At 33.2% G+C, this 25811-nt stretch overlaps 1 protein-coding gene across 1 annotated transcript in view; it reads left to right on the top strand.

The window, feature by feature from the left end:
• Positions 1 to 25811, top strand: part of LOC126743537 (myosin-VIIa) — a 97256-nt gene that overhangs the window by 54892 nt on the left and 16553 nt on the right. The window contains exons 3-12 of the mRNA XM_050450671.1: positions 137 to 397; positions 455 to 609; positions 7609 to 7766; positions 7819 to 8069; positions 13914 to 14142; positions 14198 to 14548; positions 16857 to 17872; positions 18501 to 19133; positions 21484 to 21686; positions 21741 to 22000. Coding sequence (XP_050306628.1) covers positions 137 to 397; positions 455 to 609; positions 7609 to 7766; positions 7819 to 8069; positions 13914 to 14142; positions 14198 to 14548; positions 16857 to 17872; positions 18501 to 19133; positions 21484 to 21686; positions 21741 to 22000 — 3517 coding nt within the window. The remainder of the gene's footprint in view (positions 1 to 136; positions 398 to 454; positions 610 to 7608; positions 7767 to 7818; positions 8070 to 13913; positions 14143 to 14197; positions 14549 to 16856; positions 17873 to 18500; positions 19134 to 21483; positions 21687 to 21740; positions 22001 to 25811) is intronic.

The raw sequence follows: 25811 nt of genomic DNA, 5'->3' as shown, positions 1-25811 counted from the left end.
TTTACTTAAAAACTATCTCTTCGACATCCCACTTTTTCGAACAACCTCACCTTTTTTATTTACCACCAAGACAAGAGACTAGTTTTTCAATTCAAAAAAAGATTCCTAAATTAAAAATCTCTTTTCTCTATTCTAGGGTGATTATATCTGGATCGAACCGACCGCCAATGGTGAATTCGATGTGGCAATCGGAGCCAGAGTTATCCAGGCAGAAGGTAGGCGAGTCTTCGTGCGTGATGATGATGGTAACGAACAATGGTTGGCCCACGACAGGCGGATCAAGGCGATGCACGCGACCTCCGCTCATGGGGTGGAGGATATGATCGGCTTGGGAGACCTCCACGAAGCTGGAATATTAAGGAATCTCCTTATCCGTTACAATGAGAATCTCATTTATGTAAGTGTGCCTGGTTATTTTATTTTAATATGTTTGCAATTAAATCGTGGTTTTTAGACTTACACAGGGTCTATTCTTGTGGCGGTTAATCCGTATCAAATATTACCCATATACACTGCTGAACAGATTAAGCTTTATAAGGAGAGGAAGATTGGAGAGTTACCTCCGCATATATTTGCCATAGGGGATAATGCTTATGGAAACATGAGAAGGTAAGTGATTAAACCGCATTGATAAAAGAATGCAAATACCGTAACCTGTTTCATGTAATAAAATAAAATTAATGAATGAAATAAATTTCCACACGCCGAAGACTTATAATTTATTAATCTTGTTTAAAGAAGTGGATAAGTGGCACAATGAGCTCGCGATGCAATGCGGTAATGACAGGTTGTGAAGTCGATATGTTACCTCTTCTGTGTTATTATAAATGAATTTATTGTTATTCAATGAAAATTCCTACTATAAATAATGTTATTTAGTTGTTGCCTAAAACTGTAACGGGAAAAATCATCAAAGAGATTGGCTATAGGTACTCGTAAGTGGAAAATGCGTATTTTGAGTATATGACTGGCATATTTATTTCTTTTGAAGTTTATGTGTAGGCTGTAGTGCAAATCCATACTTGTCGAATATATTGTGAGCAAGGTACTGTCCAACAAAAAAGAAAAATATGCCCAAAAAACCAGAAAAAGAGAGAGGAAAACAAAGAATTGAGCATTTTTAATCAAAGTATGTATTTAGATATATATAAATAAAATAAACTGAAAAAACAGAGGCACAAACATAGATGGAGAAAGACTAAATCACCTATCCTTCGCAGATGACGTCGTGTTAATAAATCCAAGGTCAAATAAAGCTAGAAAGGCTAAAGAACGAGACAAAAAAGATAAATTTAAAAAAATGACACAGTTAATGATCAATCTGGTACTAAGTGACAAATTAAAAATTAATAACGAAAATATAGAACGAACATACGTATATAAATATTTAGGACACAAAGAGATTTATATTGGACAAAGCAACCATACACACGAGATTCTGCGAAGGATAAGTTTAAGATGGGCGGCTTTTGACAAGCACAGTACTAAAGTTCATGTTGCCAATATGTCTTAAGAGAAAAGTCTTCAAGCAGTGTGTCATCCCTGTATTGACATATACAGGAAACTCTAACATTAACGAAGAAGAAGGCTCACAAAAATATAAATGAGGCAACGAAAAATGGAAAGAGCAAAGCTAGGAATGAAACATTCTTATAAAATGACTAATCGAACCATATCGGCCACTTAACAAGAATAAGGCATGGTAAATGGACGAAAAAGAATATAGAGTAAGAGTGGTGACCAAGATCCGAAGCTTTTAAATGTAGAGGCAGACCACCCACACATTGAGCAAATAAAACGGATTGCAGGAAACTGGATCCAATCTACACAGGATCGAAATGCATGAGTTAGAAGAGTTAGTTAATAAGGTTAATGGAGCTAGTGTAGCAAACAAGGAAGGATCTAAATTACTTCTTCTGGAAAAATGAATAAAATAAATATTATTAAATTAGAAATAAAATATCAAATGGCTCCAATAGCGAAGGGCACGGATCTAGGTTTTCTTTTTGTTGGTGAAGGGGGGAGAGGGTTATAACATTATTCTGAAGGTGAAAAACAATTTATATCAATTCTTTTTTTTCCCATTCGCCTTTGCTGTGAATTCCTCCTTCACTTAAGAGTTTCTTTCTTTTTCCTTAAAGTTTGTACTATTATACTCGTACATAAACGAGGCAGTTTTTTTCCTAATAAGATCTATTTCATTACTTTTTAGCCTATCTAATGTAATCGCCTGGAATATATACGCGTCATGCTTACTAACTCCAAACCTGTAAACACTTTGACTTTTAAGACTAAAAGCACTGCTAATGAGAAATATCTAAATGGAAAGTATTCTGCAGCAATATTCAGTGACCTGTCAAAAGCATTCAGTTGAATCACAGAATACAGCTCTTGTCAAGCTTTAAGTAAAAAGAAATCACATTAATTAAACTTTGGACGGACCAGCATCTTCTAACTCTAAATAGTAATAAAACCCACTTTATAAATTTCTCGATTTATAACACTAATCAACAAGAGGAATCTGTGAAACTAACAATACATACTTATCTTGTTTTGCAAATCAAATGGAAAATTGTGATTCTAAGATTTCTTCAGTTTCGTACACAATATACCATGGCGTCTATATTGATAGAAATTTAAGATACAATATGCAAATTGATTACATAACTAAAAAGATAAGGAAAACAATTTATAAGTTTTATTAACTACGTCAATTTATGCCTCGTGAGTTGTTGGAAGTGGTCTATCAGGCCCTGGCTGAATCCATTCTAAATTATGGTATAAGAATTTGGGGTAGTGCGTGTAGCACAATGTTAACAAACCTGGTTATCACTCAAAAATATATACTAAAAATAATAAATAAAAAACCAAAAAGATATCCAATTTGTTTTTGGAAAGTGGTGCTCTCACTGTAAGAGAACTTTACCTGAAGAGCACCCTTAACTTTATGAAGAATAAAAACATTTATAAGATTCTACCCCAACGCCTTAATATTACTAGATCTGTCACGAGAGAACATGTGTTTTTGACTAAGGTTGATTTTACAATTTGTCAACGTCATATATCTTATGTGGGGCCAAGAATCTGACTTAGGGCACAAACACTAACTTTGTAACAATACTGTACAATTTTAAGTAATATATTGAATTTGAATTTATTTTAACTCATAGCTCTCTAAAAGAGCTCAGAAAGGTCTCTATAAAAGATCAGATTAACAAATCATTTCTAATGGCATGCATCAAGTGTCTGAAAGGGCCAACACTTCTTCATTTTGATCAATACTTGCTAAATATTTATCTTTAGAGCAATCTCTAGAGATATGATAATATACAGGGTGTTCCGTTGATTATGTTACAAACTTCCAGGGCAGATAGAAAACGTCAAAAGAAAAACAAAAGTTCATATAAACATGGGTCCGGAAAAGCTTCCTCAGGGAGCTAGAGCTCTTTAAAAATAACCTTTAAAAACTAGTTTTTTAATAGCTCCGGAACTACTTTAGCTACCGCAACCAATTTTGGGAGGTAAATTATTGTTAGTACGTTTATTCTTTTGAACCTACTAAATAAAAAAAATATTTACCAGGGGCTTCAGAATCAGGGGAGTATTTGGTAAATTTAGGCCCATTTCTTTAAGACTTTAATTTCTGCCCGTTTGGGCATTAGATTATGATGTTCCTATGCTTTTTACATAAAAAAGGTGCTCTTAGTAAAAGTCGGTAAATGGTAAATATCACCGTTTTTGTGAAAATTGACTAAAAGCCAGTTATGAGATACAAAAATGAATTACTTATTATTATTAATAAACAATTAAAAAAAAAATCTGGCGTAAATAAAAAATAAATGTTTAAAAAAAATTAAGGTAGCCACTTTATTAAATTGGTACTCAAATTAATTAACTGTCACTTTAATTACCTTGATGCATAAAATGTTTAAATGATTTTAAGTGTAATAAAAAACCAAGAAATTAACAATCTTAGAAACGTAAACAAATTTTATTAAAGATTGGTATTACAAAAATAAACTTAAAATATTAATTGCTCAAAATGCCTGCCGCCTCGATCGATACATTTGTTGTATCTACGCACCATATTAAGGTTGACGTGGTTAAAAATATCAGGCGTGGTTTGGATTACTTGCTTACCAGCTGCGGAAATTCTGGCCACCAGGTTTTCTTCTGACTTGACTGGAGTTTCATATACGAGACTTTTCATATGCCCCCAAAGAAAAAAATCTAAGGGTGTCAAATCTGGTGAGCGCGCTGGCCAGGTGACAGGGCCTCCGCGGCCAATCCAGCGCCTTCCAAAATTTTCATTTATAAACTCGCGGACAATAAGTGAAAACTGAGCTGGCGCTCCATCGTGTTGTAGCCATAAGTTCTGTCGTATATTTAGGGGCCGATCATATAGTTCATAATAGTTCTGGCAGTACATTTGTTAAAAAATTTAATTAAATATTTCCCGTTCAATGAGGAGGCAACATAATTGGACCAATTAAGCGTTCTCCAACAATGCCGGCCCACATATTGACTGCTCCTAAAATGAATATGTTGATAGCTCCTAAAATGAATACCATAAGGGTTTTCCTCACTCCACACATGATTATTCTTAGAATTAAAAATGCCTTCTTTTGTAAATAAAGCGTCGTCAGTAAAAAGGACATATTTTGGAAATTGAGATTCTTCTGTACACCGGTCAAGAAACCACTGGCAAAAATTCACGCGGGGCATAAATGCGTCCTAATGATTGCACCTTTTGCAGGTGGTAGGGCCGAAGAAGCTGTTGCTTAACAACGTTCCATACCCTAACATGATTTACATGCATCGCATCAGCTACTGCTCGAGTACTTACTGATGGGCTATCTTCAAATCGCTGAAGCACTTCTTCCTCAAAATCCGGGATTCGGATGTTCCTTTGCGCGCCATTATCTTGGCGTTTTATTTCAACGGAGCCAGTCTCCCTGAGCCGTTGATTGACCCTTTCAAAAAGTGTGTGAGCTGGGATTCGCCTTTCGGGAAACCGCTCTTCATATAGTCGAGAAGCAGCTCTACCATTACATCGAACTTCCCCATAAATTAAAAGCATATCGGCGTATTCAGCAAAAGTGTAATCTTCCATTACTTAACCGTAATAAAAAGGGAATTAATATTATGTAAAAAATACCGACAGTGACAAATTTAAAAAATACTGAGAGTGGCAATGAATTAGCATTATTATTATTAAAATAATTAATTCAGGTGCTGTATCTTAGTTTGGTTTCGGTCAATTTCCACAAAAACGGTGATATTTACCGACTTTTACTAAGAGCATCTTTTATGTAAAAAGCATAGGATCATCATAATCTAATGCCCAAACGGGCAGAAATTAAAGTCTTAAAGAAATAGGCCTAAATTTACCAAATACCCCCCTGATTCTGAAGCCCCTGGTAAATATTTTTTTATTTAGTAGGTTCAAAAGAATAAACGTACTAACAATAATTTACCTCCCAAAATTGGTTGCGGTAGCTAAAGTAGTTCCGGAGCTATTAAAAAAAAACTAGTTTTTAAAGGTTATTTTCAAAGGGCTCTAGCTCCCTGAGGAAGCTTTTCCGGACCCATGTTTATATGAACTTTTGTTTTTCTTTTGACGTTTTCTATCTGCCCTAGAAGTTTGTAACATGATCAACGGAACAGCCTGTATAATAGAATAGAATAAGCATCTCTAGATATATGGACCTGAGGAATGTTACCATTTAGCATAGTAGCTTAAATTTTAAAGGTGTTAAAGCTTTGAAATATATTGATTTGAACCTAAATTTTAATTCGTAATGTTTTTGTACATTACGAATTAAAATTTAGGTTTCATTTTATTTTATTATATAAAAGAATGGCTTCAGCATGTTAGAATGTACAAGTTCTCCGACAACTTGGTACTGCACTATTGCAAGAACTACTTATTTTCCATTTAATTGAATCACACTTGAGATAGTGTATTTAATTTCAGTGCTTCTGTTAAATTTTTTTATTTTTTTTTGGGTTATTGGTGGATTAATTTGTAAGGAAGGAAGCGGGTAACTTTAATACCCCATATTAGCCCTTACTAATAGCCTGGAATCTATAAAAATAGAAGATATAAGAAATCAAATAAATATATCCAGAAGACGTAACAAATCAAATACACTTAGATATAAATTATACCAATAACAAAGTTGGCTACTGAATGCCCTATACACATGTATGTCAACATTAAAAAATTGTGTAAAAAAATTAAATTGTTAAAGAGTATCAAATTATGAACCCATACTTTCCGTTTCTTTAGCTTATTTAAAAAAACGGTTAAAGGCCTCAGTCTTGTGCATAGGTAGGACAGAGTCATTGTTTTACGAGTTGGGTCTAATGTTCAAAATTTTAAAATATGTTTATTGTAGTAACAGTCGTCTGTTTGATTTGAACATGTGAAGTAAAACATATATAAATAATATGCAGCGTATTTTCCATGTCTGGCGAGAGGTTTGACTTAGATGATAAAATTAAAATTTTAGATTTGGCAGTATTTAATTTAAGATTTTGATTGCTACCCATATGTATAAATTATCTAAATCAATATTTAGTCTCTCTGTTTAAATTATAATAACTCTTATAAGATTTATAAGGTCTAAATTCAATTTATTGCTGCAACAATAATGACAACAAATATAACAACAATAATAACAGTGGGATTGGAATAGACCAAATTTTTAAAAATTGTAGTACCGGGAACTATAATTAGGAATAATACTACAGAGTGTACTGTATCTGTATACACCCCTGTTTGAAGAGAGAGATTTAAATTTTGATTTGAGAGAAGATAGCTTCCTGATTATGTTTGAAATCATAATATGGTAAGAATAGATATGACTGATAAAATTGGATATTTCTTGAGAAGGAACAACAACTGATTAATTGCACGATAATCTGCTGTTCTAAAATCTCTGTACAATACATCATACGCAAAACCATCGTTGGTATTAACTTTCAAATGGCTACAAAGAGGTGCATGGACTATTGGAGGAATCAGAAATGGTCTGCTGGCTGAGTTGCTCCTATTGCTTTTAGTATAGTCTTGAATTTTTAGATTTTTTTTCTTGTAGTATATACAATGCGGTTTCTGGATAATCAATCTGCATTAATCTCTTAGTCACATATTTGAGGAGTATTTATTTCCAAGATATACTATCAATCATTCAAAAAAATTAATAAAAAATACTCCACAAAAAATATATGAAAAAGCTAAAATCAAAATTTTCATATTTTTTGTCAAACAACTCTCTGTCATAAAATATTAGCAAAAGAGTAAATTACCCTTAAACTTAATGGGCAATACAAAAAAAATTAAACATGAAACTTTGTAATTAAACGTCGTTTTTCCTTTTTATAAAAACTGTAAATCTATAATCCAACTACCAACTAAAAATGAAATAAAAAACGCAAAATAATAAAGTGTCATAAAAACCCAGCTTAGAAACTTTCATTTATCGGATAATCCTACGCAAATGGTAAATCAATGCCAATGCAAAATATTAAAAACTCATAAATAATTCTTTCGCAGAAATAAGAGTTAAAAGAATATAAAAATTCTCGTTATTTCCTTTTTAGGTATGGCCAAGACCAATGCATAGTAATCTCAGGAGAGTCTGGCGCAGGCAAAACCGAAAGCACCAAATTAATTTTACAATATTTGGCGGCCATAAGTGGCAAACATTCCTGGATCGAGCAGCAGATCCTCGAAGCAAACCCCATACTAGAAGCCTTTGGTAAGTACCTCTAAAAACTATTCGACCCCTTAAACTATTTTAAATTTTATAGGTAATGCTAAAACCGTGCGCAACGACAACAGTTCCAGATTTGGAAAGTACATCGACATCCACTTCAATGCTAACGGTGTCATAGAGGGAGCCAAAATCGAACAATATTTACTAGAAAAGAGTCGAATAGTGTCACAGAATCAAGAGGAGCGGAATTATCATATTTTCTATTGTTTGTTGGCCGGGCTTAGTAGGGAGGAGAAGCGAAAGCTGGAGTTAGGAGATGCCGGACAGTATCGATATTTAACCGGGGTAAGCATGTTAAAATTTTAACGGATTTTTGTAAAGATTGAAAGCCGAAATGGAACCTAATATAAAATGCACCTACGCAATACCCCCTTTGGAATATTATAGGTGGTATTGACGTAAATTCTACCTGTTAGGACTAATTTCCACGTATACCACAGGAAATTTTTGAAAGTAGGTTCATAGGATGCATTCACAATATGTGGTCTATGAAGTAGATGCATATCTAAGTGATTTCTAAAATAAAATATTTGTTGGCGATTTCCGATTAAAACTATCATATAAATTTAAGAAAAACACCTTAACTAAAATACAATATTACTAATTAAAGTTTTTCCATTGAGACTAAAGAGCCTCAAATTTACAAAAAAATCCAAATCATTTTTCGCTTTCACTTTTTATATGGGATTTACATATTCAAGAATATCCTGATAAAAATATAATACAAAATCCTCAACCAAAATAAAGTTAAAATTCTTAAAACACGAATAATAAGATTAAATGTGAAATTACCACATAAATATTACTTTTTCCAGATTTATTTAATTTGTAATAAAATATTCCTATTTTTATATATCATTTGATGACAATTAAAATATTGTATATATTTCTGTATGTAGTTCCATCCAGCACATTACTCATATTTCAATATGCTTAGTTATATACAATATGTTAAGATCATTCTGCATTCCTAATAATCAAAGTCACGTATATACTATAAATAAACATGAAATCTGCATAAAGAGGGTATTCATTACCAGATTTTATATATCACTTCATTAATAAATGTGTTAATGAGTAGATGAGGGGCTTTCTACAGATGTGATCCTTCTCCTACGAAGAATCTCATAATAAACCCTGTCAGTCGCTGTACCAATCAGATGCAGATAGATATAAGCAAATCAGTATACACAACATCCACCTGCCCTGAAATTTCCAAAGCCTGATTGGAAAATTGGAATATATTAGGAGCCACCCTCAATAAAATAATGCTGCAATACTCCTCCAAAATTTCAAAAAATCCTTGGGAACGAATTTTACTGTTAATAGGTATCGTCTCGGAGTAGACTTTTCTTGAACATTAAGAAAAATTCTTATTGCCATTCTTGAGCTGGTAAATGTCAAATAATAGGACAGTTTATAAATTCACGGCAAACTACTTCAGTTGTGGTAGAAATAGTCAAATGATGGAAGGAGGCAATAGAAAAGGTTTTCATTTGAGATCATAGCACACTTTTTCCGTAACATTCATCAGTCAGGCAGGTTTTTTTGTAAAACTGTGACCACCAACAATTATAATCTTACACTCTGTTGTTTTTATTCTACCCATTGCAGTTGTTGCAAAAACTATGAAGCTTTATATAGTTTTGCAAACCTTCTTGATGTAATACTCCTATGGTTGGAACTTTTGGAGTGACTCTTAAATCACAAAACAGTTTAACAGTTTTAATCTGCTCCCGAAGATGCTAACCTCGTTAGCGAAACGCGTGTCGAGAGTAAAATAAAGAGTTTTGGTAGTGGTAAAAATCTTTTGTGACTTTTTGATTTAAGTAATGCTTAAGGAAAGAACATACTTCATTTGCACTGTTAATACCCTCTCCGTCATGGTAGACGTATCAAGCAATATTTTAAGATTTCAAATTATGAATTTCAAAAGTATAAACAGTAAGCTAAAATAATAGAGATCTTAGATGTACAAGAATTGTTGGCAGTAAAAAAAAAACAAAAAAAATTAAACATTCCTTGTTTTTCCTCTTCACTCACATAGTTTAAACATTTTTTGAAGCAACTAACAGAAATAGTTTTAGCAATATCGACTTCAAAATGTAGCTACAAATTACCATTGATCAACAACCACACTTGCACTTTTGCCTTCTTTATTATATTTCTTTAATGTTCATCAATATTAACAATACCTTTTTTTTGTTTCTTCGAAACTTCTACTTCACTTTCTGAACTGGAACTCATTTTTTATTTTCGTACAATATTCCAAGTTGTTTGATTGTTTGTGTTGAATTTTGTCTTGTGTACTGAATGACACGCAGTATTGTACACAGATTGACAAAGTTAATGCCGTTTGAGTATATTTGTATCTTTTTTATGACATAGTACTAAAATGAGATAACAATACTTTCAATTCGCACTAGCCTAGCCAATGTATTGCACGCAACTTCATCTGATTGCACTGAAGTAAGAATTAAATCGCTTTACAATATCAGGCGTAACTATGCTGATACTGTAAAGCGATGTCCGATTTCTGCAGTAACTGATGTATTTACAATATTGGAATCGCAATATATGTAAATATTGATTTATTAAAAAAATGGAAATGTAGCCTTTCTGCAGTTAGCGATTTATATATCATACATTGGACATACATATCTATATCATACACATCTACTTTGGTACTTTAAACAAATAGTTTTAAATTTATATTGTAGTTTTAAATTGTAGGTTTAAAAAAATCCATTCAGCCGTTAAACTACGGGACGCGAATACACATCGAATAAACTGATGTACTGATTTATTCATTAATTTCCAAGAATATTCTTAAAACAGTTGAAATATTCAAGGAAAACTTACACTAAATTTTCATTATCAAACATTTGATGGGTATATTGATTAAATATTAAAAGAACAAGAAAATCTAACTTTAAAAAAATTAAAGAAAAAGTTTTCATTAAGCTTTCCTCATATACCACTAACGACTGACAAAAAATAAAAGGTGCATACATATACAGATATATATAGTCCAGTTTGGGAATATTCTTGGTACATCAAAATAAAGTATTCTGGTTGGTACATATAATTTGTATATCTTTAACAGATTTAAAGAAAAATATAAAATAAAAGCATAAATTCGATTCAAAATAATTTTATCATGTGTTGAACACGCCAGCCAGTTTTGACAATACTTAACTTGCTAATTTATTTATAAATTGTTCCAACATATTATTAATAGTATTTCAACAAATTCGATTTTTTTGAAGTTGCCCATGTTTTCTTATACACTTATTTTTTAATTAATTTTAAATAACCCGAGAGAAAAATTCAGCAGTGTAAGATCTGGAAATCTTGCTGGCCATTCTTCTGGTACCAATGTTATATAATTATAAACCACAGAAAATCAATTATAACCGTAGAGAATTATGAATAGTACCTGCCAAGTTTACTTGTTTTTTTTTTTATTTTATACAGTGAGGATGCGCAAGTTGGAACAGCGATTTTTTGATGATGAATTCATGTATACAGGGTGGACCAAAAATGAGCTACGACTATCAACTTTCTTTAAATAGAAACACCCATTATTTATTTTATTGTTTAATTCTGTACAAAATTCTAAGTATATTTTGTATATACCATGTCCTATACCTAACCTCAATATTTATGAAGAAATTTGCGATTAAATTTTTTATAAAAACCATGAATTTTTAGAACAGTTTATAAAGAAAATAAAACAAAAAAATTAAAATAAATGTTCAAATTGTTGACCATTAACTTCCTGACAGTAACCAAGTCGATATTCAAATTCTTGTAATACTTTACTTATTGTTTGAGGCCGGATTTGTTGTATTTTGGCTCTAATTCTATTTTTTAATTTTTCTAAACTTTCAGGTTTATCAAAATAAACTTTAGATTTTAGATTCCCCAATAGATAAAAATCCAATGGGGTTAAATCTGGCGACCTTGCTGGCCATTCAATAAAACTCCCCCCCTTCCAATCCATCTATTTGGGAAAATGTTGGTAAGGTAATCTCGTACTGTTCGCGAATAGTGTGGAGGGGCGCCATCCTGTTGAAATCATATCGAATCTGCCGGTATAAATGAGTTTTCACCATTTCGATAAAGTGCAATTATTAAACTAGTTACTATCTGATTTTGAAGCAACTCTAAATATTTTTCAGAGGTAAGTGCGCTTTCAATAAAATAGGGACCCACAATTGACGTGCCCACAATTCCTGCCCATACGTTTAACTTCTTGGGAAATTGTGTGTGACTTTTCATACTCCAATGTGGATTTTCTGGTGCCCAATCTTACTTAAGAATTGTGGGTTTGCATTACATTTATTCATCATTATTTCACAAAACTCTATTCTGCGGATGTGATCATTTTCAATAAGCTCCTGAATTAAATGAATTTTATATGGATGCTATTTATTCCTATGCAAATATTTTAGAACACAGGATTTACTAACCGACTGATCTGCAGCATCTTGTCGAGTTGATTTATGTGGATTTTCTTGTAAATCGAGCAAAATATCTAATTGTCTGTTTCTGGGAGCGTGTGACGGTCAAGGTCATATTTGTCTTTAACATGACCAAAATCTCTAAGCTCTTTTTTTCAATTTTGCTTACTACCGAACATGTAATAGGCCTCTCCGGGTACTTATTGTTAAACAGATCGCAGGCTTCGGCCTGTGTTCGAGTTTTGTCGCTATATCCTACCATCATCAAAATTTCAATTCTATGTTTTTCAGTTAAACGTGCCATAATTTTAAACTTTGCAACTGCACTTGACACTTACTAACATTTACGTAAAGTAATACATACTATTTCCATGCGATTAAATGGTGACAAGGTGTTAACAATCAAATAAACCTGTTAAAAAACTATGACCCCAACAGTTGCAAATTTATTAATAATGTAAGTATTAGGTATAAGACATGGTATACAAAATATACTTAAAATTCTATGCAGAATTAAAAAATGGAATAAAAAATAGGTCTTTCCATTTAAAAAATTGAAGTTGATGGTCGTTGCTTATTTTTGGTTCACCCTGTATACATGAATTCATCATCAAAAAAATGTCCGAGCGTTTTTTTTCGAACACACCTCTCCATTTTAAATAAATTTGTGCCAACCTGCGCGTCCTCACTGTATATTACTTGCTAAATTAACAATTTTTAACTTTTTCTTTAATAACAATTCGAGATAGAAATTGTTCTATTTAAAAAAATATGTTTCATGTCAACACACTTTTGACACAGCATGTATGTATGTTTCAGTATACTTTATATTAGTACTTGCAAAATTCCAAATACTGCTAGGTACAACATAATGTGTTCCATGTATGTTTGTCACTTATTTACTCTAAAAACATAAATAATTAACAAAAAAAAATAGATATTACTTATATGTATACAACAAATTAAAAATAGATAAAAAAGAAACAGTAAAATCTATATTTTTCTTTATACAAATAATATGCATAGTTTATTATTTCAAAATAATTAACATTCTATAACTAGCTTATTTCCTTACACATCTTTGATTTAAAATTTATATAGATCCATTTTTTATCCAAAATTTTGTGTTTTTTTTTTTAAGTTTGTGACTAAAATGTAGAAGAGGAACAATGTATCTTTGTAAACCCCTATTTCTTGTTATGATGTAATTATCAAACTTTTCGATAGTTTATATATCATAAGAGTTAGGCCGATATGTCTAAGGATAGATTGGAATTTTTTATTTGATATTACATGAAAATATCCATAAGACATATAAATCATAATTTCATGTGGTGAATATGTCTTAGCGAAACCGTCTAAATATAGTAAGATATTTTCACAGCGGCTTTTATTCAAAGTATTTCCAATAATTATAAAAGTATATCAATAGAAACCCTGGAATTTATTATGGAGAATTCAGAAAGGTAGTGCATCTTTTGCTAATTCCCAGACCTCTAGCTACTTATATAGTATAATCCATAGCAACAAGAAATTTAAAAAAATGAACTTTTAAAAACTGCATTAAAATTCTCTTAATCCGAAGAACCCTTAATTTGACTTTAACATTTACTAAATTATGTGTCTTTTTTTTTTAATCTTTACTATAAATGTTCTTACCCAGGGTGGTAGTATAACGTGTGAAGGCCGAGATGACACTGCCGAATTCGCAGACATCCGAAGCGCCATGAAAGTTTTACTATTTTCCGATCAAGAAATTTGGGAAATCATGAAACTCTTGGCGGCCCTCTTGCACATCGGTAACATTAAATACAAGGCTACCGTGGTGGACAATTTAGACGCGACTGAAATTCCTGATCCAACCAACGTGCATCGCGTTGCCAACTTGCTGGGTTTGCATTGGAAGAATATTTAGTAGGTTTGTTATAATTTGTAAATATTTTTTAGGTGTACCAGTTCAACCTTTAATAAACGCCTTGACAAGAAAAACTCTTATTGCCCATGGCGAAACGGTTGTTTCAACGCTGTCTAGAGAGCAGAGCGTTGATGTACGAGATGCATTCGTTAAAGGGATTTATGGCAGGTTGTTCGTGTTTATTGTAAAAAAGATCAATGCGGCCATATACAGACCGAAAGAGAGGCAAAGGAGTTCAATTGGGGTCTTGGATATTTTCGGATTTGAAAATTTCAATCATAATAGTTTCGAACAATTTTGTATTAATTATGCCAATGAGAACTTGCAACAGTTTTTCGTTAGACACATTTTTAAGTTGGAGCAGGAGGAGTACAATTTGGAAGGTAAGGGGGTTTGGTTTTGTTAAGAATATTCGTATTTTTTTTAAGAATAATTACATACATCACCGGATACATTATCATTTTCATTATATAGGATCCGTCATCTAAAACTGTTTAGATAATTTTGCTCATGGGGTATCAAATTGCAGGGGATTTGATGGTTAGATTACCGAGTGCGTATGTAACTCTTTCAATACTATCATTATGGTGAGTTGCAGTGGTTATTCATGCAAACACAGTGATAATAATACATTGATTCATTGCGAGAATCTGGAACAATTTTATGAAGTTGAGGATTGACGTTACCCCATAGAAGGCATCAAAGGCATGCCAAGTCCAGTGACCAAATTCAAAAACCAAATGCTTCCAAATTTGAGGATTAAATTAATGATTAATAAACCTTCAAAATGGTGTCGCATGAGTTACTTTTATTTAAAAAAAATATTTGAAATTTTAAGTATTGCCTATAATTTTCGCCGTACATAAGCAATAATAGCTATAAGTAACAAAAGAATAAAGTGACTTCATTAATGTATTTTTATAATGTAACAGAAAAGTTCCTTCAAACACACAATTCCTATCCAATCCAGTCGTTGACGAAGTTGTCGGACATTTATTTATCAGAAGCATTTTAAAATTCACATTGAATTTCTCAGTGGTATTTTGTACTTTATATATATACCTGACAAAATTGCTGTAGGTTTAGCTCAGGTCTACTCAGGTATGCTCAGGTCTACTCTGTCATACTTCTATAACCAATCCAGAACCACTGCAAACAGCCATGTAAGATGTAATTAGATGGACACGCGATCAAATTTTTGAGGGAGGCTAGATTGTATACTATCCATTGATTGAAAAGTCCTCCTCCTACTCTTTTCAATTAGCGTTACAAAAGTTAATAAGAATTTGTTTTTTTTGTCTTTATAATTTCGACATGGCAACCATAAGAGATAAACCAATTGATAATGATTTAACAAAAACCAATTGTGCTATATACATTTATACTATATTCGAGTTGATATTTTTTCGGATTTGAAAACCCTCAAAAAAGTAAATAAAAGATACAGCATAAACTCAAATTTCCATTTTTTTTTCTTTTTTTTGACAATATCTATAAAATCAGCAGATATGTCTCCTCTTGACCACTGAATTAGAAGAATCTAAACAACTCAAAATATTAAAAACTGGGTTTTTAGCTTATTAAAGCTACCAATTATAAAAACTTTAAAATAACATATTTTAAAAAGGCTAAAACTACTCTGATAGCACGGAGAAGTATTGAGGGTGATATGGGGTGCAACATTTATGGTGATACAAATGTTCTGCTAATATTTAAATAAGCCAAATGTTTGGTTTTTTTACATCAAAACGGAGGCGTTTCTCAGTACGATTTCTATTAATTTATATATTTACGTAAAATAGATTTTACAGCTTACAAGAGGAGTAGACAATTTCGGATAGATGCTTAAAATACGCTTTATAACTAGGAGTTAACATACAGGTTGGAAAATTGATCATTATGCATAGAGAAGTACTTAACAGCGAAATATAGCAACTCCTACGTGAGCATTTTGCTCTGCTACGTCTTTGTTTTTCAGTACGACATTGGTAAGCGCCTTTGTACCATTATGGTGTGGGTGACTGGCAATAAAATTTCGCAAAATTTTCTAAAATAGGTTTCTGATAAGCGCTTTAAAACATACATACATACATACTTTATATACATCAATGTACAACCCACATAGAATCATAGATCAAAATATTTAATATGTTGCATACTGCGCATAATGAAAATTAAAGTATTTCTTCTAGGCCTTTTTGATAGAAGGTTCTTGTACTTTAGTGTCTCAAAATTCGAAATAATATTTAAAATTGTTTGTCGCAAGGAAACAATCTATTTTTAAATGTAGTTGAAGGCGAATCCCATACAAATGCATTGTACTGCCGAATTTCCTCCATAAAGTTACTTAATAATTTGAACATTTTTGTCGAAAGGAGTATGTTTATACTACTAGTCATAATAAGTTGAGAGAAAAATAATAGCGCCGATATTATTATTGTTACACTGTAAAAAATATAAACAGCAAATGCCTGTCAGACGACCGCTCATCAACGAGAGGAAGCAGTGTGCCATTAATTTGGATAATGCGTAATCTTCAATTCCCCAACCTATATTTTATTCTTCATAAAAATTATAGTTTCATACTTAAAATAGAAGTATCTGCTGATAGTGTTGATCTCACTTAATAATATTAACCTTACCGATCTTACCATTGACATTTTTGTCTAATTAATTTATTTTATCATTTAGGTATCAATTGGCAACACATCGAATTCGTGGACAACCAAGATGCCCTGGACCTAATAGCCATCAAACAGCTGAACATCATGGCTCTGATCGATGAAGAAAGCAAATTTCCCAAAGGCACCGACCAAACGATGCTCGCGAAACTTCACAAGCAGCACGGCGCGCATCGCAACTATTTAAAACCCAAATCAGATATAAACACCAGTTTTGGCCTAAACCATTTTGCCGGCATCGTGTTTTATGATACCAGAAGTTTTTTGGAAAAAAACCGGGATACTTTTAGTGCCGATCTGTTGCAGCTTGTGGCGATCAGTGGCGATAAGTTTTTGCAACAATTGTTCCACGACGAGATTGGTATGGGGTCGGAGACTAGGAAACGCGCTCCGACTTTATCAACTCAGTTTAAACGATCTTTGGACTTACTTATGAGGACTTTATCGAATTGCCAACCGTTCTTTATAAGATGCATTAAACCAAATGAACTAAAAAGACCCATGGTCTTTGATAGAACGTTATGCTGCAGGCAGTTGAGGTACTCTGGAATGATGGAAACTATTCGTATTAGACGAGCTGGATACCCCATAAGACACACTTTCGGAGAGTTTGTCGACCGCTATAGATTTTTAATATCTGGAGTGCCACCGGCGCATAAAACCGATTGTAGAGCGGCCACTACTCGCATATGTCAAATTGTCTTGGGCCGATCCGACTATCAATTCGGAAACACCAAAGTGTTCCTTAAGGATGCGCACGATTTATTTTTGGAGCAGGAACGCGATAGAGTTTTAACTAAGAAAATACTAATTTTGCAACGAAATATCCGAGGTTGGGTCTATCGCAGAAGGTTTTTAAGATTGAAGGCAGCCACAGTGATCGTGCAGAAGTATTGGAAGGGGTATGCTCAACGGCAGCGATATAAGAAGATGAAAGTGGGATACATGAGGTTGCAGGCTTTGATCAGGGCAAGGGTGTTGTCTCATCGGTTTAGGCATTTGAGAGGGCATATTGTTGGATTACAGGTAAGAAACCTATTTACAAATGTGTATTTATATTTCTAAATTTGTGTAAAATTTCTATTTGAATGGTTCGCTTAAATTTCAACCACGACATCTTTCACTTCTTTGCTCGCACTTCATGCTTACACACGAGAGCATCAGTGTCTCTTAGTTTAATACGTAAATAAAACATGCTTCGAGGATTGACCCCTGGATCACATAATAGTTTCGTGAAGTACGTATTTCTTTTTCAGGTGGTACAGAGATTCGCCTTACTCTATTAACAATGTTCCCAGCTATTTTCGTGCTGAATCTTACACACCATACGCTGTTGTTAGGATAACCTAACAACACTAAACTCGATATCTGCTTATACGCTACAAGATATTACTGAATGACTAGTTTGAGGTCTGAGCAATAATTTCTAATAGAAATATCATCTTGTTATAAATTAAATACTCGCATTATTCTTTGACCAACATATCTTCCCAATTTATCAGTTCGTGTTTACTTAATAACTTCTAGTATTTCAGTATATTGATATACACTCCTATAATCATTTAAACTCCTATACTTAGAACATTGAAGGGCCTTTTAATTTTCTAAGCTCCTATACATATCAAAATAATGTTTCTTCTAAATTTCTTTCTAGGCCCATGCCAGAGGTTTCCTGGTACGTCGCGAATACGGTCATAAGATGTGGGCGATAATCAAAATCCAATCACACGTACGCAGAATGATCGCACAACGTAAATACAAAAAACTGAAATTTGAACATAAGAAACACGTCGAAGCGCTAAAATTGAAACAAAAAGAGGAACGACAGTTAAAAGATGCGGGCAATAAGAGAGCGAAAGAGATCGCCGAACAAAACTATCGCGAACGCATGTACGAAATGGAAAGGAAAGAAATGGAGTTGGAGCTGGAAGAGCGAAAACGAGTGGAAATCAAAAAAAATATTATTAACGACGCGGCGAGAAAAGCGGATGAACCGGTGGACGACTCAAAATTGGTCGAGGCCATGTTCGATTTTCTTCCGGACAGTTCGAGCGAGGCACCGGGTCCTGGCAGAGAAACTTCTGTGTTTAATGACTTACCAACGCAAACCAATGAAAACGAAATTATTAGTCCGATGCAAACTGTATCGGATGATGAGGAGGACTTAAGCGAGTTCAAATTTCAAAAGTTTGCAGCGACTTATTTCCAGGGTAATGTGGGACACCAGTATTCTAGAAAGCCGTTGAAGCATCCTTTGTTGCCTTTGCATACTCAAGGAGATCAATTGGTAAGAGACTAATTTAGTCTTAAACACTTATAAGAATGTTTCCTGTATTTAAATTAGTCATTTTTCCGTCTGCATCATCTTGGTTCGTAGATATTGAATATTTTCTGCAATATATATTCTGAATAAATTAATATTTTTTTATTTTTTGTCACATTACTCTACAGACAAATTAAGCAAAAAGTATTCCCAATCTCTACATTGTGTTTACTGAATCATTTAATTTCATAGTTTGATGAAACACTTTGTTTACATTACTTTAGAGAGCCTTTTTCAAATTATCGGGCCCATGGGGACGATCGACGATATTGGATCCCAAAAATTGAACGATCCTACCTGTAGACAGTAGCACCGCTTTCCGTAACTCTTTATAGAAATGCTGATTGAGTCCTAGCTCTTTTCTGTTATAAGGTTTTTTGGTACAATTTCTGTGGTTGACAATATGATTGGGACAGTCCTAACTTTCGCCATTTGCTATTGTCGCTGTAGATAAATTCTAGATTGCAGTATTTACAAAGTTTCTCTGCATGTTTTTGAAGCAGATTGTATTTGCCTCAAATCATCTCAATCAACGTCTTCCTTCCAAAAAAGTCAACCCCTATCATATCTTCCTATTCTTTATACCCACTAGCGCTATGTCAGAACTGTTAGTCTAACTGTTTGATCAGTCAAGATGGTGCGATTCCAGTGTTTGTAGTTATCGTTTTCTAAAATAGTTTCAGGGAGAGACCTATGGAGATTTCTTACCCTACAAAAGATTTAATTTTAAAGCAAGGCTCCTGGTGTATAATTTTCGCTACCGCATCATGTCTTTCTTTATAATCAGTAAGTGCAAATATTTGACATTCTCCTGTTACATACTGGATGGTTTCAATCAAAAAGATACAAAAACATCTGTATCTTTTGCTATACATTTTAAATAGTTATGAGTACGATTTAATTGATCTTGTGTAACTAATAGCCCCTGTTTCAGGAAACATTTGACCTCGAGGCCAATAGTTTGATGCGACTTTGACAGCATGTTCTTGCATGACCCCTTTAATATGTCTTCCATGTAGGCGTTTTTGTTTTCAGCTCTGTACTTTTTCAGCTGTGATTTGGTGATGTATTTGAATATCATGAATCTTTTAACCTGAGTGGGGTGAATTCATCAACTTGTATAGAGGTGATTCAGCAGGCTTTCTGTAAAAATAACTTCTTAGATTAGTAATTCGTCGATTTAGTTAGTAAGTTTGCAGGTCCTCTTTCACCCTTATATCGCGGAAGCAAGATTTTTGTGGTTAGTAAACAGTTTCCTAATTTTCCTTTGGAGGTGATTAATATGGCGTTGGCTCTATGCGATAATGCCAAATGATTACACCAGCACTAAGCAGGCATATGTGTTAATAGCCTTAGACAGGTTTTTTCTATTCAGTCCATTTTTTAAAAACTGTTTTACATTTTTATCAAATTTGGATGTTATTACTTTTTTCATTGTCCGTTGATCTTTTTTTTGTGCTTGCCTTATACCTAAATACGTGTAGGTCTCTTCTGCTTGTATCAATTCAATCTGTTCCCATGGTATACGTTTTCTTTTTGAATGCTTAATGTTTGATACTTATCCATCCCAAAATGTATCCTTATTTCAGTTGGTAACTCATCTGCAGTTCCTAGTTATTGCTAAAGTTAATGTTTAGTGCCTGCCAAGAGTTTTACATGTTACATCCATATGGAGTTTAATCTTGTTGACAAATGGTTCATTGCCAGGCAGAACTATAATAGACTCAGTTCGTCTCCTTGAAATATGCTTTTTTTTATTTTGATGGGTTCTGTTGTAATGCAGTGGAGTTCATTAAGTTGTATACTCGTACTCCACGTCGACGTAGTTGTTTTAAAAAGTTTACAGTGATTTACAATACAACTTAGATACGTGAAATGTAAATCGATAGAATGTTGCATTACCCCAAGTTAGGTCATCTATCTTACAAAGGCATATCTATTACTTAGCAAACAGTCCAAAGATTTGTAACGATTTTCCAGGTAGTTTTAGAGTAAAATGATATATTGCAATTAAACATAAAATATGGATTAGGAACATGTGGAAAGTAGATAAGAGATTCTAGATTTGATTTTATTTAATTGGGTAATAATAAAAAACAGTAAAGAGTATCATTACTTAGCTAATATTGATAATCAAACTTTTATTCTTTAACATTTGGAGTGAGTTCTTGAACCTACTTGTTTGACCTGAAATAAAGAACATGTAGACTGAAGAAATTATTCATCTAGTTATAAATGAGTGATAATTTCCTCCTAAATACCATACTATATGACTAATAAAAATCTGCAAGTTATAATAATATTTTTTTAATAGGCTGCGCAAGCACTTTGGATCACCATACTTCGTTTTACCGGTGATTTACCGGAACCCAGGTACCATTCGATGGAACGGGATACCACGTCAGTCATGTCCAAAGTAACAGCAACCTTAGGAAGAAATTTCATTAAAAGTAAAGAGTTTCAGGAGGCACAACTGATGGGAATGGATCCTGAATCCTTTACTAAACAGAAACCCAGGTAATGAACCTATTACTTAATATACCATTGTAACTACTTTTGACATTTTTTTAGGTCAATAAGAAATAAACTGGTTTCCCTTACACTAAAACGCAAAAACAAACTAGGAGAGGATGTCAGGAGGAAGTTACAAGAGGAGGAGTATACGGCGGACAGTTACCAGTCGTGGCTCGAGTCTCGGCCGACAAGTAATTTGGAAAAGTTGCATTTTATTATCGGACATGGAATATTAAGAGCCGAATTAAGGGATGAGATTTATTGTCAAATATGTAAACAGTTGTCGAATAATCCTTCTAAATCTTCACATGCAAGAGGTAAGAAAAGTTATTAATCCCAGTAGAAAAAGTACTAAGTTTAGGATATTTAGCAGAAACTATGTTAAACGATAAGGATGATAGATAGGAACATACTGTAATGATCTGATTTTATTTTTATTTGACCAAGCTAGTGTTTTTTTGGAAGTATAGAGAGCACAAATACAGTCATAAAGTAGAAAATTAAAATATACATAAGCGAATAAATTTTTAAAGTTATGTGGATCAAAACATCAACTTTTTAAGAACCTGAACAAAATAAATAAACCATGTTTTCAAAAAACTTTAAATAATGGTATAAATGGGCTAAAAATTACGTTGCTAGTGTTCCTACAGTACCAGAAAAATTAAAAATAAATAAATATATTTAATAAAATTATATGTATATTGCAATATTTTTATTTTTCATTTTTTGGTATAACCCATTGCAACTAGTTTGAAGATCCAGTCTACAGTTTGTAACTTTTGGAAGGTTAAACGATAATTTTTGTAACACTTAGAGGCGTTGTAGTTTTCTATACGTTGAGGATGTTAAAAAATTCTTTATTTTTAAACATGGTTACCTATTTATAATGATACCTATTGGTCTCTAACATTACCTTATATACTATACCTTAATGGTCTCTAACATTAAGCTACAGTTGTAGCCAACTAATTGTCTAGTAGTAAGAAGGAATGCTGATACTCTTGACCATGAAAACAAAATACATGATGGAAGACCATACCATGGTTCCATTTAACTTGTTCATAAAAATTTGCATCTCTTGGATATTTCAAAGGGATAAGATAACGAGTACACAGTGCCACTTGTTGTTGTTATAATGCCACTTATTCATTATTTCAGCATTTGTATAACTTGTCATTATAGAAAATAGCAGGTAGTTTATTTTTAAGGAAAAACTTTTTTCACCGAAGTTTCGGTCTATATTAGGTTATCATCAGCAGTTAGTTTTTTCGTTCAATAAACTAACCGCTTTTGATAGTTTCCAAAACATTCGATATAAGTGAGAAATAATTTAAAAGTATGCCCTGAAGTTAACTAGTTTGAACTTTCCTTAAGTCTAAATTATCCTATAACATGAAATTTAAATAGTATGAGAGTCGTTTAATAAGTCTGTCCTCCTCCTCGGTCCTAATCCCGTTTAGTGATGTGGTGACACCATCATATTTATACAATTCTTTCATAATTCCTCGATTAATCAGTATTTTTATTTGATCCATCCAACGACTTGGAGATCTTCCCCTAGGTCTTTTTCTAATCTGTCTAAAATACTGCAAATACTTTTTTGTATTCGTTTAAGAAGTCTATTTTTTACTTTGATTTGTTGTAGTATTGATACATTTGTTCGATGTTCAACCAAGGATATTCTTGACATGTGGCAGTATACCCACATCTCAAAAGCCTTTATTTTATTTTTATCTGCTTTCTTCAGGGTTCGCGTGTATTGTTATATTTGAATTTTTCCAAATTGGTACCAGTTTCATCATAGCTGTTCTTGGAATAGTAAGTCCTCTATAAGAGAACAGACTCTAGATATATGAAACTATTTTCTACTTCGAAGGCTCCAATTTCTTTAATGTGTTGAAGACTGTTCTGTGCTCTGTCAATTATCATGATTTTTGTCTCACTTCTATTAAGCTTTAGCCGATACTCTTTGCTGTTCTCCTATTTCTCATTACGTTTTCCCTTTCTTTTTGAAGAGATAATCAATGTGTCGTCGGCATATTTGAGATCACTGGTTTTCTGACCAACTGATATTCCACCCCTCCATCCATCTAATAGCTTTAATAAAATAAAGTTAAAGGGATTATGCAGCCCTGCCTGACACTGGCGTCTGATTTGAAATTATTGGAATACGTGTTGTTTATTTTTACTGTCCACTTATTAGTTTCGGGGACAAATCCCGCTTGTTCTATAACCTAACCATTCTACTACCAGAACTACTATTCTGTAGCTGTTGCAATTTAGCAGAGTTCCTTTTTGTTTAATTTAGGGATGAAAGTGGACGTTGCCCAATCGTCGGGCCACTCGCCAGTCTTTCAAATGTTTTTGCAGATCAGGTATATAACATTTACTCCAACCTCTCCTACCTCTTTTAAAACCTCTGCTGTGATCTGATTTTCGATACTTTAGCTTTCTAATTGCTTTTACTACTTCTGACTATAGAATGTTGGGTTCTCTCTCTCTAGTGAACTCGTCGTGATTTGTATCCTGAGCATCACCTGCATACAGTCTTTGTCATTCAGTATTCTCCAAACCTCCTTTCTGTTTTTTTCTACAGAAGTTTTTATGACATTTCTGAATACTTTCTACATTTCCTCAGGACTGTCTTATATCTCTAAAATACTAAATTATCTGTGGGTCTGATGCGGCTTGATTCTTTTTAGTTTCAACTTAAAGTAAGCCTATAATAATATATGATCGGATCTACATTATGCTCTTGATCTTGGTTTTACGTTTGTAAAGCATATCTTCCATCTGTTTCTAATCAATATGTAGTCAATTCTGTTCTTGTATTATCCATATAGGCTCGTCCACGTCGATAAACGGCGGGCATGATGTTAGCAAAGTTCAAATTGTTTCGGTTACAAAATCTATTAGACGTTATGCTCGGCTGTTTCTAGTGCCTAACCCATATTTACCTACATTTTGGATGTTATCGTTTCTTGTGTCTCCTACCTTATATCTCTACCTAAGATTATGAGTGGTTCTTTAAATGGAATATTTCTTTCTACATCTCTTATAGAGCAGTATACGTCTTCCGCTTCATTGTTTGATGCGTCTGAGGTTGGCATGTGAACTTAGAGAATGTGTATTTTGTTTGGAGATACAAATAAGGTTATTTTGATTAGTCTATTGTTTATTGGTTGATAATGATGGACATACTGTGAAAATTGTTTAGTCTCCATAATAGCAACTCCATTCCTTTCTGTGTTAATTGATCTCAATCTGTATATAACATTATCCGCCGTTCGGAAATGGCTTGTCCTTTCCAATGGGTCTCCGAGAGTCTATGTGCTGTGTTACAACTTCTTCTACTATATGTAGTTTTCTTGGTTGCTATAATCTAATAAGCCTTGGATATTCCAGGTTGCTATTTCTATTGCTTTCTTTAATTGAACACCTGATTCTCTTCCAGACGCTAATTTCGCACGTGTTGCCTGATCTGTTTTTTTCTCTTCTGTTTTTTCCTTAAATATCGACACTTTTTTTATTTTTTCACTCAACGGGTGCAATAGCGACACATAATACACTTCTATCGTGCTTTCTTTTCCCAAATAATCGATGAATGAAAATGATGCCGGGTCTATTCCAAAAGAATGTAACCATCTCCTTGCCGGCCGATTTCATCGTTTTCGCATTCTTCAGAGCCCGTATGTAGGAAAATCCGAAAATCCATTGTGGTGACTGTCTCTTCGTCTCTGGAATGTAGTAGTAAATCCATGTTTGATTCACAGTTCTGAAGAAACTTGTTTGTTTGGATTGTCACGGAAGAGCGCCAAAACAGCCTCAGATTCAACTACAGGATTGCGCTTATTCTCCTCTGTCAACAAACGCGGCATCCATCTTGCCAACATTTTTAAAGACAATTTTTCATACAAAATTAAAGCGAGTGTAGAAAATTGAAGCGAGTAATCAATTCCACTGGATGTCTTGAAGGATGTTCATCTTTTGTGGATGAACGGCCACATTTATCCAATTTTAAACAGTTGCAATCCCAAGCAGGTGTGCCACGAACTGCAACCATCTCAACTTTAAAATAAAAATGTTTAATCACCGTTCAACTGGCCTTTCTTCATTGTTATAAAC

Source organism: Anthonomus grandis, chromosome 13, assembly GCF_022605725.1.
Source record: "Anthonomus grandis grandis chromosome 13, icAntGran1.3, whole genome shotgun sequence".
Taxonomy (NCBI): domain Eukaryota; kingdom Metazoa; phylum Arthropoda; class Insecta; order Coleoptera; family Curculionidae; genus Anthonomus; species Anthonomus grandis.
Note: the sequence above shows the minus strand (reverse complement) of the source record. Positions and strands in the feature narration are given on the sequence as shown.